Source organism: Thamnophis sirtalis, unplaced genomic scaffold, assembly GCF_051295495.1.
Source record: "Thamnophis sirtalis isolate CommonGarterSnake01/CBP01778 unplaced genomic scaffold, rThaSir2_p1.2 scaffold_5, whole genome shotgun sequence".
Taxonomy (NCBI): domain Eukaryota; kingdom Metazoa; phylum Chordata; class Lepidosauria; order Squamata; family Natricidae; genus Thamnophis; species Thamnophis sirtalis.
In genome coordinates, this window is record NW_028261385.1 from 51838932 (window position 1) to 51853906 (window position 14975).

The 14975-nt window shown below is 36.5% G+C and overlaps 1 protein-coding gene across 1 annotated transcript in view; it reads left to right on the plus strand.

The window, feature by feature from the left end:
- Positions 1-12350, plus strand: part of LVRN (laeverin) — a 48005-nt gene extending 35655 nt beyond the window's left edge. Inside the window, exons 14-20 of the mRNA XM_087715824.1 lie at positions 747-900; positions 1751-1842; positions 4750-4857; positions 5306-5476; positions 7957-8097; positions 8723-8777; positions 11919-12350. Of these exons, the coding sequence (XP_087571950.1) occupies positions 747-900; positions 1751-1842; positions 4750-4857; positions 5306-5476; positions 7957-8097; positions 8723-8777; positions 11919-12065 (868 nt within the window). The 3' untranslated portion in view covers positions 12066-12350. The remainder of the gene's footprint in view (positions 1-746; positions 901-1750; positions 1843-4749; positions 4858-5305; positions 5477-7956; positions 8098-8722; positions 8778-11918) is intronic.
- Positions 12351-14975: the final 2625 nt, after the last annotated feature.

Genomic DNA, 14975 nt, shown 5'->3' on the forward strand with positions numbered 1-14975 from the left:
GGCATTGCATAGCTTAGTGGGCATGGCTTGGTGGGTGTGGCAGGGAAGGATATTGTAAAATCTTCGTTCCTTCCCCACTCCAGGGGAAGATTACTGCAAAATCCCCATTTCCTCCAGATCAACTTGGACTCGGGAGGCAGAGAATAGATGGGGGTAGGGCCAGTCAGAGATTGTATTTACCAGTTCTCCGAACTACTCAAAACTTCCACTACCAGTTCTCCAGAACTGATCAGAACCTTCTGAATACCATCTCTCTTTTGATGGCTTTAAAAGTCATGCCCCAGTAAAATCATGTTGTTTAAAGGAATATTCATTTCAGCTTCTTTCAGTTAACATTGCATGGAAAGTTAGCTTTGTATGGGTTTGTGTGTTTTAAAATGCCATTTTTCTCAAATGCCATTTCTTTGGTTGATCATAATATCGTTGAAGCTAATTACAAATGCACTATTTTTCAGGATTTAAAAACTCTCTTAAACTATGGTAGGTCTGGCAATTTCTGCAAATTACTAAAACTTCAGAAAGTACAAATGTTGATACCTTCCAAAGTGAACTATATATATGTTATTCCTACCAAACAGCTTTTTAAAATGTCACTAAATAATGTCTTATTTATATGTTCTTGCATATATATTTATGGATTCTGTTTTACAAACTTTATAAGACTTTATAATTCGTCTAAAAGAATATTGAGATTTATTGAAAAGTGTTTGAGAACCACACAGTTAAATATGACTTGTTTTAAATAGGTTGAATCACACTGGATATGAAGCTCCGCTGTATTTAACTAAATACCTTGCAAAAGAAGATGATCCAACAGTGTGGACAATGGCTTTGGATGCACTGGGCATTTCAAACAGGGGTTTTCTTCTGAGAGATCCTGAATTATTTCCAGTTGTAAAGGTAACTGAAATGGATACTGAAATTAACTATATTCATTCTAATTATTCTCAACATACTAAGAGAAGAAAGAAACTAAGTAGCAATCTGTTCTGTCCTGGGGCATTTAGCAAAATGTTACAAACTAATATTCAGATTTTGATAAAAATTATACAATCAGAAACTCTCTCTCTGTGTGTGTGTGTGTGTGTGTTCTCTCTCTCTCTCTCTCTCTCTCTGTGTGTGTGTGTGTGTGTGTGTGTGTGTGTGTGTGTATGTGTATGTGTGTGTCTTTCTTTTTTAAAATGACGCTGTAATTCCTTAGTCAGGGTGACTGAGTGAGCTGAGCATTTATTGATTGGATTCCCTTCCTGATGCCTATGTGGAGATTGCAGCAAGTATGTTTCTTTGTGCCCTAAGAGAGAAACATCTGCCACTACCTAGGATTGAACTCTCAACCTTCTGAATGGGAGATGAGCATCTTCACCACTAGGCCACTCCCTCAACACATATATTCTCCTAAATTCAAGTACAGGGAAATGGAGGCACATTTGGAGAATATATTGGAGGTGGCGACCTTTTGAAAACTGTATATAACTAAATTTCATTTTTAATGTATGCCAATTCAAAGTTTATTCTATTCTATTCTGTTCTATTCTATTCTATTCTATTGGGATTATTTTTATTTCAGAGGAATAGAATAGGAAAATGTCTGTATAATAAGAAATATCAAACCTACAGTTGGGTAATAAGTTTAATAGGACTGATCATAATTTCTCAAAAAATGTATTCTTTCCATATTTTAGGATTTGATTTGCCACTGGTTAAGTGTCTTTTATTATAAAATAATTATGTCTTCTTATTTTCTTTAAAGCAATATTTATTACCACGAATAACACCAATATATAATTACTATGCAAATCTTTATCGCGAGAGCCCTGAAGCATTGCAGAAACCATACATCAGGTAAGGTCTTAAATATGATTAAAATGTCCAAAATCTTGTTGTTAACTACAAAGTAATAATGAGTTTCAGTGATATCAATAAAATTCTTTTCCATGTTCAAATAAATATAATTGATATACTTCATACTATGTATTATCTAAACACCGTTCTCTCTCTCTCTCCCCCCCTCTCTCTCCCTCTCTCCTTCTTTCTCCCTCCCTTCCTCCTTCCCCCCCTCTCTCTTTAAGGAATTATCCACATAGTGTTGTCATCAAATTGTCTTCAAAAATGTTTTTATTTCTTGGGAAATCTTGCTTAGATCAGGGATTAGCATTTCTTTTATTTACTTATATTTTAGTGCTTTTAAAATAACAATAGAAAAAGAAAAGGAATAAAACACAAAAATAATTATAATGTGAACATTCTCAAAAAAGAAAAAGTGCAGAAAAATCACTTTAAAAAAAAGAAAGAATAAAATACAACAGAAAAAAACCTGATGTATAATATGTCATTATAACAGTTACAATTCTATATATTCTTATCTAATGTAGGCAGCAGGGGTGGTTTCCGGCTGGCTTTACTGCCGGTTTGCTCGTGTGAGCACTTTGCACGCTCACTGCGCCCATGTGTCCACCCTGGATGCAAACTTCAATTAAAATTGTTCTGCGCATGTGCAGAACTTAAAAAACAAGATGGTGGTACTGATGGTGCCGACCGGGGAACCGGTTTGGGGATGTGGCAGGCCTGGGTTGTTCAGCTGGTAGGAACCCACCTCTGGTAGGTATTATTTAAGTACATGTATATTTATTTCTAAAACATTAGCATAAACTATCATTTGTATTTAAACTATTGCACTTGAATAAATGAGTTCCAGATTTTATTATATAAATAAAGTTTTCTCTACATTTATAGGCAATCCACTTAAAGATGGCAAGTGTAATCAGGTCTTCAATCTCCTGCATAAATGGGGCTATACGTTTATCATTCAAATGTTGCAATATCAGTTTTTTGACCATGTAAGGCACAGAGAATCCACTTACATTATACAGTTGTCCAATTACACATAATATGATTGAAGAGAATATTGTCTTCTGAAAAAATTAACTTATGTCAGGGTCATATTTATATAATCCACTACTTTCTCCCCAAATGTAGTAAGTGTAAAACATTGTAAAAACATGTACCGTATTTTTTTGGGACTATAAGATGCACTGGAGTATAAGATGCACCAAGGTTTTGAAGAGGCAAATTTAAATAAAAAAGTTTTTGCACTCTGCAAACCTCCCCAAAATGACCTGTTTTCCGCTAAAACGGGCCCATTCCCCCCCCAAAAGGGGCATGAATAGCCCTTAGGAGGCTTGTAGAGTGCTTCAGGAGGGGGGGGCGAGCAAAAAATGGCCCATTGTTTGCTCATTTCTGCCCTCCCCAGCCCCCAGGAGCTCTCTGAAAGTCTCCTACAAGCTATGCACAGCCATTTTGGTGAAGGCGACAGGGTTTTGGGTGGCAAAAAATGCTGTATTCAATGTATAAGATGCACCCAGATTTTCAGGCTCTTTTTTGAGGGAAAAAGTGTGTCTTATATTCCAAAAATATACGGTATTTTAAAAAAGCATTGTTCATATAACATTTCCAACAAACCTGTCTATCCAAGGGCAATGGGGTTAATAGTTTTTTGATGGACAGAGGGTCTGACACATTTTTCTTTAAAAAAAATCAGAATTGTACACATTGATAGAATCTGTAATTTATTGTTTCCCCACTTTCCAGGTTTTTGGTGTATGTTTTTATTTTATTTTGCAGGGTTAGCGGTATTTTTCTTTTTCTTTTTAACCAAACATATCCTTGTGTCAAAATGGCAGGAAATTATATTTGCCAGTAATGGTTGGAGAGAGGTTCAGGGAGAGAGCAAAGAACATTTAGGTTTCGGGCCACCCACTGTTTATATCTTACAGCTGTGTGTATATGTGTGTTGACTGTGTGTAATAGTATATTGCAATGTTGTAGGGGCGTGGTGGGTCAGTGGCTAAGACGCTGAGTTTGTCAATTAGAAAGGTTGGCAGTTTAGTGGTTCGACTCCCTAGCGCCACATAAGAGCCAAGGTGGCGCAGTGGTTAAATGCAGCACTGCAGGCTACTGCTAGATCAGCAGGTCAGCGGTTCAAATCTCACCGGCTCAGGGCTCAGGGTTGACTCAGCCTTCCATCCTTCCGAGGTGGGTAAAATGAGGACCCAGATTGTTGGGGGCAATATGCTGACTCTCTGTAAACCGCTTAGAGAGGCCTGAAAGGCCTATGAAGCGGTATATAAGTCTACTGCTATTGCTATAACGGAGTGAGCTCCTGTTACTTCTCCTAGTTTCTGCCAACCTAGCAGTTTGAAAGCATGTAAAAAATGCAAGTAGAAAAATAGGAACCACCTTTGGCGGGAAGATAACAGCATTCCGTGCACCTCAGGCATTTAGTCATGCCGGCCATATGACCACGGAGACGTCTTTGGACAGAAAAGTAAATGAAGAAAGAAAGTGAAATGTTTTATTTATTTTGTATTGCTTTGAAAATGACAAAAAAGAGAAGAAAAACAAAACACAAGGATAATTATGATAAAACATTTCTTTACTTTTTTCAAAAAGCACTTTCTCTATATTTTTCCTTTCCTTGACACTGTCTTTATTTTTGTCTATTTTAATAAAAAGTTAATGAAGGAGGAGAAAAATCTATAAAATTCATCTTCATGATGAAAGGCAAAAATATTAACTCATCAATTTTCCAAGTTATTTATTTGATCAAGACCAGAGGAGATGGACTACACAATATGACTTTGCAAAGAAGCTCCGGTGCTAGAAATATGCATTAAATAGTATTGATTTTTGATATAATGCGTTCAATTTAATATATTTCTCTTTGTTTCTCACTTTTATTTTTCTTTGGAGACATGATATAGAGGGAATTCTTAGAACAGCATGCTGGTTTGGACTTCGCGACTGTTTAGACCTAGCTTCTGAATTCTTCAACAAGTGGATGAACAATTCCAAACATGAGTAAATACAATTTATCTCCTTATTTTTATTATAAAATGTGCTCTTTTTCCACAAAACAAGTTCTAAAGCCATGCAAATACCAGACAATTATTGTAAAATTAAGCACAAAATGTTCAGAGTAGGAAAAAAAAACACCAAAGCATTGGGACAGAACAGAAGTAATAAATCCTAAATAAAATCCTAATTAAACCATTGGATAGAAGCCGAAAAACAACACTGCATGCTTTAGGGAGTCTATCATTTACACCACACAGGGACAGAAAATGCAACTTATAATGCATATTTATTTTGTGCCAGAAGGGTCTAATTGCGTATGGTAGAGACGACTACTGTAGGAATAACTGAAAATATGTATTTGTGAAAACATGCTCTCTATTTAGGACCTTGTTGATCACAATGATCAATTTCATCTTTTTATATTAATGGGTTGTTTTATTTATAATTGCAGGGCTCCTGTTTGTTTTAGCTCAACTATTTGTTGCTATGGTGTTTCGTTGGGGAATGAGGAAGAATGGGAATTTTTATGGAACATTTTTCAAAAGAATGAGACTGAAGATGAGTACAAAACCAATATATTATTTGCCTTGAGTTGCACTCGCATTCCATGGTTACTTCAAAGGTGATTCAATTAATTCTTGTACTGACTGAAAAAATAATTCATGATTTCAGAAGCCAAAGGCAATAACAACGTTACATAGTTCATTCACTTCTTGCTAGATATGGACTTAGTGATTCCTTAAGTTCATGATCGTATAATTATCTATTCTTTTTTTAAAAAAAGTTCTAAACATGAATGTCTGCTTAATAGTTGAATGGTGTCTATGCTAACATTTCTTTCTCTTGATAAAACATAAAACCACAAAAAATGCTGCACGTTAAAGCTGCAGTTCAATTTTTCAAATTCCTTTGTTTATTTCTTTGATAGTAACATCACTTTTCTGAATAAAGTTACTTTATACATACCTGGAAATTCTCACTTTGGCACATTCTTCAATAATTTATTTTTAAAATCATGTCTCCAAGATAAATGTAACAAAAATGAACAAATTTATGTAACAAATGTCACCATTGGTCTTATCTGCATCCTCCTGTGCATGTCTTTGATTGTCCTTCTTACAGAAAACTTAATCTTATTGTTTGACTGAAAATAGAAATCTGACTATAGCAGTATTTTTCAACCTTGGGAGCTTTAAGGATGCTGACTGGAGGATTCTGGGAATTGAAGCCATACATCTTAAATTTGCCAAGGTTGAGAAACACTAGAGCAGTGATGGCAAACCTTTTAGAGACCGACTGCCCAAACTCCAACCCAAAAGCCACTTATTTATCACAGAGTGCCAACACAGCAATTTAGCCTGAATAATGAGGCTTTACTACCTAAAATAATGATAAACAATGCAGAGTTCAGCTAATTGTTCTAAGAAAAATGTGATAAATGCACTTTTATGCCCCTTCAATTTTTTTTCTGTTTTTGAAATATTCTATTTAGCAACAATAAAAAAGAAAAACTTTTGTAATATAATTTCTTTTTCCCTCCCCTTCTCTTCCCCTCTCTCTTCCCCTCCCTCCCTCTCTCCCTCTGTTTCTCTTTCTCTCTTTCCCTCCCTCTCTTTCTGTTTTTCCCTTTCTACCTCCTTCTCCCTCTGTCTGCCTCTCTCTGTTTCTTTCTCTCTTTCCCTCCCTCCCTCTCTTTATATCTCTCTGTCTTCTTTCTATCTATCTATCTATCTATCTATCTATCTATCTATCTATCTATCTATCTATCTATCTATCTATCTATCTATCTATCTACCTACCTACCTACCTACCTACCTACCTACCTACCTACCTACCTACCTATCTATCATCTATCTATCATGCTCTCCTGTCCAGCTTCATGTGTCATGTGAATCCAACCACTTGGGCTGTGGAGGGGGAGGAGAGGCTGGCAAGTAAAGCCAATCATTAGACATTCACACAACTTCAACCTGGATCCTGTTGGGAATATCCCCCCTTCCTTCTCTCTCTCTCCCCCATGGCGGGGGCCCAGGCAGCCAGAGTGCAGTTTCCTCCCTGAAAACAACCGGCAAGTAAACAAACAAACATGGCACTCTGGCTGGGAGGTGGTGGCATGGAACCTCATCTCTTACCAGCAAGAGCTAAGCAAGCAGGATGCACACCTTCCCCATCGCTGCTGCAGCTCCAGCGCTGGCCGGGAGGGATGCGCAAGCCGAACATTTGGAGCCATGCATGGCAGAGTTTGCAAGCAGGCTTGGTGGGGCTGCTTAGTGGGGACACGCCGGCCCCTTTGGTTTGCTGCAGTACAAAGTGGGAACACAGAAAGCATTGCAGGTGGGAACACAAAAGGCAAAGGAAATCCAAAAGACTCCTTTGGGGCAACTTTTTCTGCTTTTGAAACATGTTTAGCAACAATAAAAAAGAAAAAAAACTTTTGGAATATCATTTCTCTTTCCCTCCCTCTCTCTTTTCCCTCCCTCCCTCCCTCCCTCCCCCTCTCTGTGCCTCCCTCTCTTTCTTTCTCTTTCCCCTCACAGGGGATGGGAAGGAACCCCTGAACTGGTGCTGGGTGGTGGGAATGATATCTGAAGACCAAGGAGCCCAGGAGCAGCGCGCCCACGCTCAGTCAGCTCTGCAGGACAAGAAATTGCTTTTTTTGCCGAGCTGAGCCGATACAGGGTCTCATTGTGGCTCCACATCGTAATGGGGTTCAGGAGGAGGACGGGATCCTGTTTCCCCCATTGTGAAGCGTGCGAGTGAAAAAGGTCACTCAATCAATTCCAACTTCATGAGATCTTTTTCTTTCACATGAAGTTGGAATTGATTGAGTGAAACGCGATTGCAGTTGGGCTGGGGTGACTGCGCACATGCCCATAGAGAGAGATCGACATGCCATGTCTGGCACTCATGCCATAGGTTCGCCATCATGGCACTAGAGTATAAACTGTAATTCCTATAACAATGGTAATTTGGTAGATCCCCCCCTAGACACACATTCTTTCCGTTATTTTTAACTGATCCCTATTATAATTGTATGTTTAGTAGCGTTTAGAAATGAATTTTCTTCTTACAAATGTTTATTGTGATTAAATCTCTGTGCAGATACCTACATTCTATCCACAACTATAGGACGAATGAACCATTTGTTGTACTCAGAGCAATTCACTATGTGGTCAAAAGTGAGATTGGATTTTGGACAGCGTGGACATTTATGTCAGAAAATTGGTCAGATCTGTCCTTTGGGTAATGACAATCAAGTTTCATGTCTTGGGGGAGAACATTTGTCCTGAAATATTTTATTTCATTATGCATGATCAACAGAAATAGACATCAACATTTAGGAACAAAAATCCTGTTTGTCTGTCTATTTATTTATTTATGAAAATCTAAAGAGCTACATTATAGGCAGCAACACTGTGGTATGAATCCAGAAAAATTATTCTATACTTCCATTCATACTGGGACTGTAAACTCACAGAAAGCTGGGAAGTAATTTTTATTAATCTCTTTTCTATGCAACCTGAATAAATTCTAAACTGTGCGTTATTCTTTTCTTCTCCTATTAGCATTCCATGAGCTGAAATCTAGATGCGCTTAGGCTCACTAGATTTATTCAAAGCTACATGGGCTGAGAAAGAATCGGATCAAGTGCAGTGTGAACTTTCCTTACAGATGTTTATTTATTTAAAAAAACTTATATAGCTGCCCATCTTAAGTACATAGCCCTAAATCAATCTGTTTTGACACTTCAGTTTTATTCTTTCAAAGTAAGTTTGAGTAAAAATTGAAAGGTGAAAATATTACAGCATAAACTTTTTTTCAAAATATACTTTTCCTTTATAAAAAGTAACAATGCTCTTGGTTACAGGCTCACAATGGAGGGTCTCATGACCACTATCACTACTGACATTCAAATCCAAATGGTAAGTGGAATAAGAAAATGTAGTGTAATAAAAAGTACTTGCCCTGAAATGGAAGAGTCCAATTATTTTTATACCAAATGCTGCACTTAGCATTTGAATGGCATGCTGGGGCCGTATTACTCTAAGAATTGGAAACCCCTGCCCTAAAATACAAGCCAGTTTAGTTTAGTGGTTAAGCTGTTGGTGTAGAAACCAGGAGATAGTGAATTGTAGATATCCCTTAGACATGGAAGCCAATTGGGTGACTTTGGATCATACACTATCTCTCAGTCCAAGCCACCTTACAGGGGTTGTTATTGTGGGGAAAATAGGAAGGACTATTACTGTATGTTTGCTGCAGTGGTGGGATTCAAATAAATTAACAACCAGTTCTCTGCCCTAATGACCAGCTGAGTAGGTGTGGCTCAGTAGTCATGTGACTGGGTGGGCATGGCCAACTCAACATCACTCATGTTGATGGGTGTTTCACCTTAGCTGTTACAATGTCATAAGGGTTAACCAGAGAGGCAGTTTCTATAAAGATTAGGCTAGGAGCAACACCAGAATGTTTCCCTCCTGCCTTCCTTATAGGATTAGCCCTGTAAAGTGGAAAAACACAAAAGGAGATTTCTTTCAACAACCGGTTCTCCGAATTGCTTAGAAAGTTACCAACCGGTTCTCCTGAATAGGTGCGAACTGGCTGAATTCCACCACTGGTTTGCTGACATAAAATAAAAGTAGGATAAAGATCTAATGATCAATAAATAAACCACAACAATAACAACTTAGAGATTGAAGTGTTGTTAGAAGTCAACTACGCAACACCATACTCAGGGCAGGATTTGCATTTGAAATAAAAATAGAATAACAGAGATGGAAGGGAACTTGGAGGTCTTCTAGTCCAACCCCCTCCTTAGGTAGGAAACCCTATACCATTTCAGACAAATGGTTATCCAATCTCCTCTTAAAAACTTCCAGTGTTGGAGCATTTACAACTTCTGGAGGCAAGTTGTTCCACTGATTAATTATTCTAACTGTCAGGGAATTTCTCCTTAGTTCTAGGCTGCTTCTCTCCTTGATTAGTTTCCATCCATCGCTTCTTGTCTTGCCCTCAGTTGCTCTGGAGAATAGCTTCACCCCCTCTTCTTTGTGGCAGTGCCTGAGATATTGGAACACTGCTGTCATGACACCCATAGTCCCTCTTTTAATCAAACTAGACATACCCAATTCAAACAACTGTTCTTTATACGTTTTAGCATCCAATCCCGTAATCATCTTCATTGCTCTTTTCTGCACTCTTTCTAGAGTCTCTATATCTTTTTTACATTGTGGCGACCAAAACTGGATGCAGTATTCCAAGTGTGGCCTTACTAAGGCATTATAAAGTGGTATTAGCACTTCACGTGATCTTGATTCTATCCCTCTGTTTATGCAGCCTAGAACTGTGTTGGCTTTTTTGGCAGCTGCACTACACTGCTGGCTTATATTTAAATGGTTGTCCATAGGACTTCAAGATTCCTCTCACAGTTACTACTGTTATTGTATAGCTGGCTACCATGCTTCAGTTGGAAGATCTCCACTGAAAATAAACATACAACTTTGTAAGGCAAGTTATTTCAATGGCTGACTCTTAATGTCAATAAATTTCCATCTGTGATCTTAAATAAATCTACTTTCCTGTAGCTTTAGCCCATTGGTTGTGGTCCTGATATCTGGGCTAACATATAAGTCAGTTATCTTCCCTGTATCTGAAGTCTATCTTTATCTGCCCCAGCTTCTTGCAGTTGTGTTAATTGGTCATCATTGTTTCCAGCCCCCTTATTCTCTTGGGAGTGCTCCTCTGAACTTGTTCTAATTTGCTAGTATTCTTTTCACACTGCAATGTCCACAACAGGACTCAATATTTCATATGGGAATTAACCAGGACAGAATAAAATGGGTCAATTACTTTCTGAAATCTGGATTCTACTCCCAATTCTTAAATAGCAATAAGAAACTTATCGTATGTTAAGCTTCCATTCTACTGCTATACTGACAGTTTATGTATATCAGCTTTTCATCCTGCCTTTATTATTTTTTATAAATAATTCAAGATGGCAAATATACATAATACTCTTTTCCCCACAATCACAATCCTCTGAGATGGTTTGGGTTGAGAGAGAATGACTGTCCTAAGGTCATTCAGATGGTTTTTCATGCCTAAGGAAGGGTCCTAGTTACTAGCCTGGTGCCTTAACCACTAGTCCAACACCTGGGGTATAAATCTGGGATGCCTGAACTTCCACCTAATATTTAAAGGAGTTACTTTCTGTGGTCAACTTTTATTTTTATAAGATATCCCCATTTGAGTTTCTCTCTAACTTACTATGTGGAGTCCCATTCCCTTATACTTTGTGTGGCATTTAGAAGGAATTTTGGGCTGCTGGGGAAGGAGAAGATGGAAAGCAAGCTTGTTAGATTTTTTTTCCCAGTGAAAACTTTTATCTCCACTTTTGTTCCCAAAATTACTAAGAACAAGAGTTAAGCCATTTCCATTTATATTTTTATTTGATTTGTATAATCACTTGTCTCACAAGAAATGGCTTTGAGTGGGATGATGATGATGATGATGATGATGATGATGATGATGATAATGATGATATCCATTCAGTCACGTCTGATTTTTGGTGATCTTATGGGCCAGGTCTCTCCACATCTTCCAATCTTTCACTACTTCTTTGAGTGTTTCCAGCCAAAGCATAGAAAAAGAATACAATAATCAAATAAAAACTATTATGTAAAACAATGATTATAAAATATAAAATTTTTATATTATTATATTATATTATATTAACATAATGTATATTATATACATTATTAAAAATTTCAGGATATTAAAAAAATATTCAAACCAGAGCCATGGTGAGAATGAATAGTGTACCTATCTTAAGATGTTGTCGGTTTCCTGGGAACCAAGCTTGATGATATAACCAGGTCTGCAAGGGCTTTTGGAACATTGACAAGGATGGCAGTAACTTGACTTTCCATTTATCTGTACACAATTCCTTCTATATTGTAAAGGATTATGTGTATCTGATATACATTATATTATGTTAAATTTTGTCAAAATACACTGTTGAGATGAACACTTGCCCTTATTAATCTTAGTCTGCTTTATTTTAGGTACAAGTATTTCTTAATAACACCCTTGGACCTGAAGAAAAGATAGAGGCTACAGAAACAATGATGAAAGAAAAATATGAAAATGAAAAAATAAAAAAAATCTTAACCAGAATGGTCATGTGGTTAAAGGAAAATATGGACAATTAATAGCTGAGCCATTTCTTTTTAAAAAAAAGATATCTTCATAAAATTTCCCGGATTAAAAAGATGTTACTTTGGTTATTCATACAATTGTTTTTCTGTGCAATCAATAAACCACCATTCAGGGCAAACCAAACTACTTGTATTAAATACATTGTTTTCTCCTAGGACCAATATCTACAAAAACATTTGCATATTTTGTGAAATTCTTCCTCTGTAAGAATGCATTTCCAGATGCTATGTAAAAGGAACTTCAAGGAACATTATACACACACACACACACACACACACACACACACATATACATACATACACACACACACATGTATGTATGTATGTATATGTATATATATAATGTTCTTGAACAAAGGACACTTTTATTTTTTGAAATGAACTGGAAGCTAGAAGACTTTGTTGTTCTCTAATGTACCCTAGGAAATGGGACTTGAACATTTTCAGAACTATAGTTTTTATTTTTTAAATGAAAATGATGACAATAAAATATAAGAATTTCATTATAAGAATGTATCAGCTGAAAATGTCTTTTACTGTAGTGAGCTATAAAAGGTATATGTTTTATATATATATATATATATATATATATATATATATATATATATATATATATATATATATATATATATATATATATATATATATATATATATATATATAATAAATACTATATAATATTTTTTTTCAAAATAAACGTAAACATTGTTTTTGCAAATTTTCTGAAAGTTTTAGTTTTGGAGCTTAACCTTTGTTGAATTTAGTAAAAGAGTCAAAGAACAAAGAAAGGGCTCTAATGAATGTAAAAATAAGATGTTTAAATAAAGACAGTTATACTACAGTGCATAAGCCACATCATTTTCTTTTCTCAAATTCTCTTGTTACTGTTCTAGTGGGACTAAGAGCAGGACACCCTCCATATTCACAGGGAAAAACTAAATGGAAGGGATAAACATGGAAACAGAGTGGCCTGAAAGAGTCTGGCTGCGTCTGTTAATATGAACAGTTCACATTTATTTATTTGCTGGTGTGGCCTTAAATCGTCTTGCTGTACTGTTCACCTAATCCAGGGAAAGTATCACAAGCTGGAGATCAGAAAAGATCAGTTGATTTTGCTACTCATTCAAGAGAGATCAGTCAGAAATAATATCAGTCAACATCAGTAGAGCATTGGAATGTATATCATGTTGCCCAGAGGAAATTTACTTTGTGCCTAATTCTGAGTTTTCAGGTCATAAAATATATGGATGGTATTTTGTACCAATTTCTTTTTAAACATTGCCCATTTTAGATGTCTGTTTGGTTTCCCTTTTAAATGGCCAATTTATATATAATGGCAAGTATAGATTAAATGAATTTGAAATGTTTTAAAACTATGTTTTTTTTTTTAAAAAGTAATGATTATGGTGCTATGTGGGTGCTCCAGGCTTTTAAGAAGGGACTGGACAACCATTAGCAAAAATGGTTATAGGGTCTCCTGCTTGAACAAGAGGTTGGATTAGAAGACCTCCAAAGTCTCTTCCAACTCTGTTGTTCTGTTATATTGTTTAGGACTCCTTCTTCCTTAGCAAATGTACTTTCAGAAATCCTTTACAGCTGAGGCAGGAACATTTTGTCCTTAAAATCCCCAGGAAAGCCAGACTATGTGTGCCAAGAAAAACTGTGTGAGTTTAACTGTCTTCATCCAAATCTCTGCATGGTTAGTTAGACATAAATACAATTATAGTCAGTGAGCTTTTTTCTCAAATAAGCATGCACAGCCTGCAAATCTAAATATGTGCAAAGGTAAGGTAAAGTTTCCCTCACACATGCTAGTTGTTCCCGACTCTAGGGGGTGGTGTTCATCTGTTTCAAAGCCAAAAGCCAGAGTTGTCCGAAGAAATCTCCGTGGTCATGTGGCAGCATGACTAAACACCAAAGGCACATAGAATGCTGTTACCTTCCCACCAAAGGTGGTTCTTATTTTTCTACTTGCATTTTTACATGCTTTCGAACTATTAGGTTGGCAGAATTTGGGACAAGTAATGGGAGCTCACTCCGTTAACATGGTGGTAGGGATTTGAACCGCCGAACTGCCGACCTTTCTGATCGACAAGCTCAGCCTCTAATGTGTATGATAATATACCCAATTATATTCTTTAGGTATAATTTACTTTGAAGTTGGTAGATCTAGGAGTGCAGTGTACATAGGGTGTGTTTTTCTTCTCTGAAGACTTATGTGAGAAATTCATTAATCTACTGAAATTCCACTAGATAGAAGGTGGGAACCTAAAATGTTGAAATGAAGCTTAGTTCCTAGGAAGTTCTGGTTGTCTGGCCAGTATTTAGGGATACTGACAGTTATAGTTCTGCAACAGCTGGAAGAAAAAGCTGGACAAAAACAAATTCCAATTGCTTGCCTTTAGTGAAGAGAATAACCTGCTTAAATTATTTTGATTATTTAAAAAAAATATTTTGATTATACTAGATTTTAAAAATCAAATAGATAGATGACCATTGTGCTCCTTTTCTTTTATGCCACCACTAAAATATCCATTAAAAATATGCCAATTAGAATTAGTTAATGGCTGACAATAGCCATTTCAGTCAAAATGCAAAATGTGAAGCTATTTGTTTTTTTTATGCTTATTAAAGAATCCCAAGTTCAGGAAATTTGTTTGTAAATATGGATTAACTTTACAAATAAACAAATAAAAAGCCGAACACTTCCCTACCGTATTTCTCCGAACACTTCCCTACCGTATTTCTCCGAAAATAAGACAGGGCTTTATCTTATTTTGACCCTCGAAATAAGTGCTTGGCCTTATTTTTGGGGAGGTCTTATTATTTTTGAGATGCAGGAGGTGGCGAGTGTGGTCACCTCATGGCTGCTGCTGTGTTGTAATATTTTTGAGGAGGGCTTAT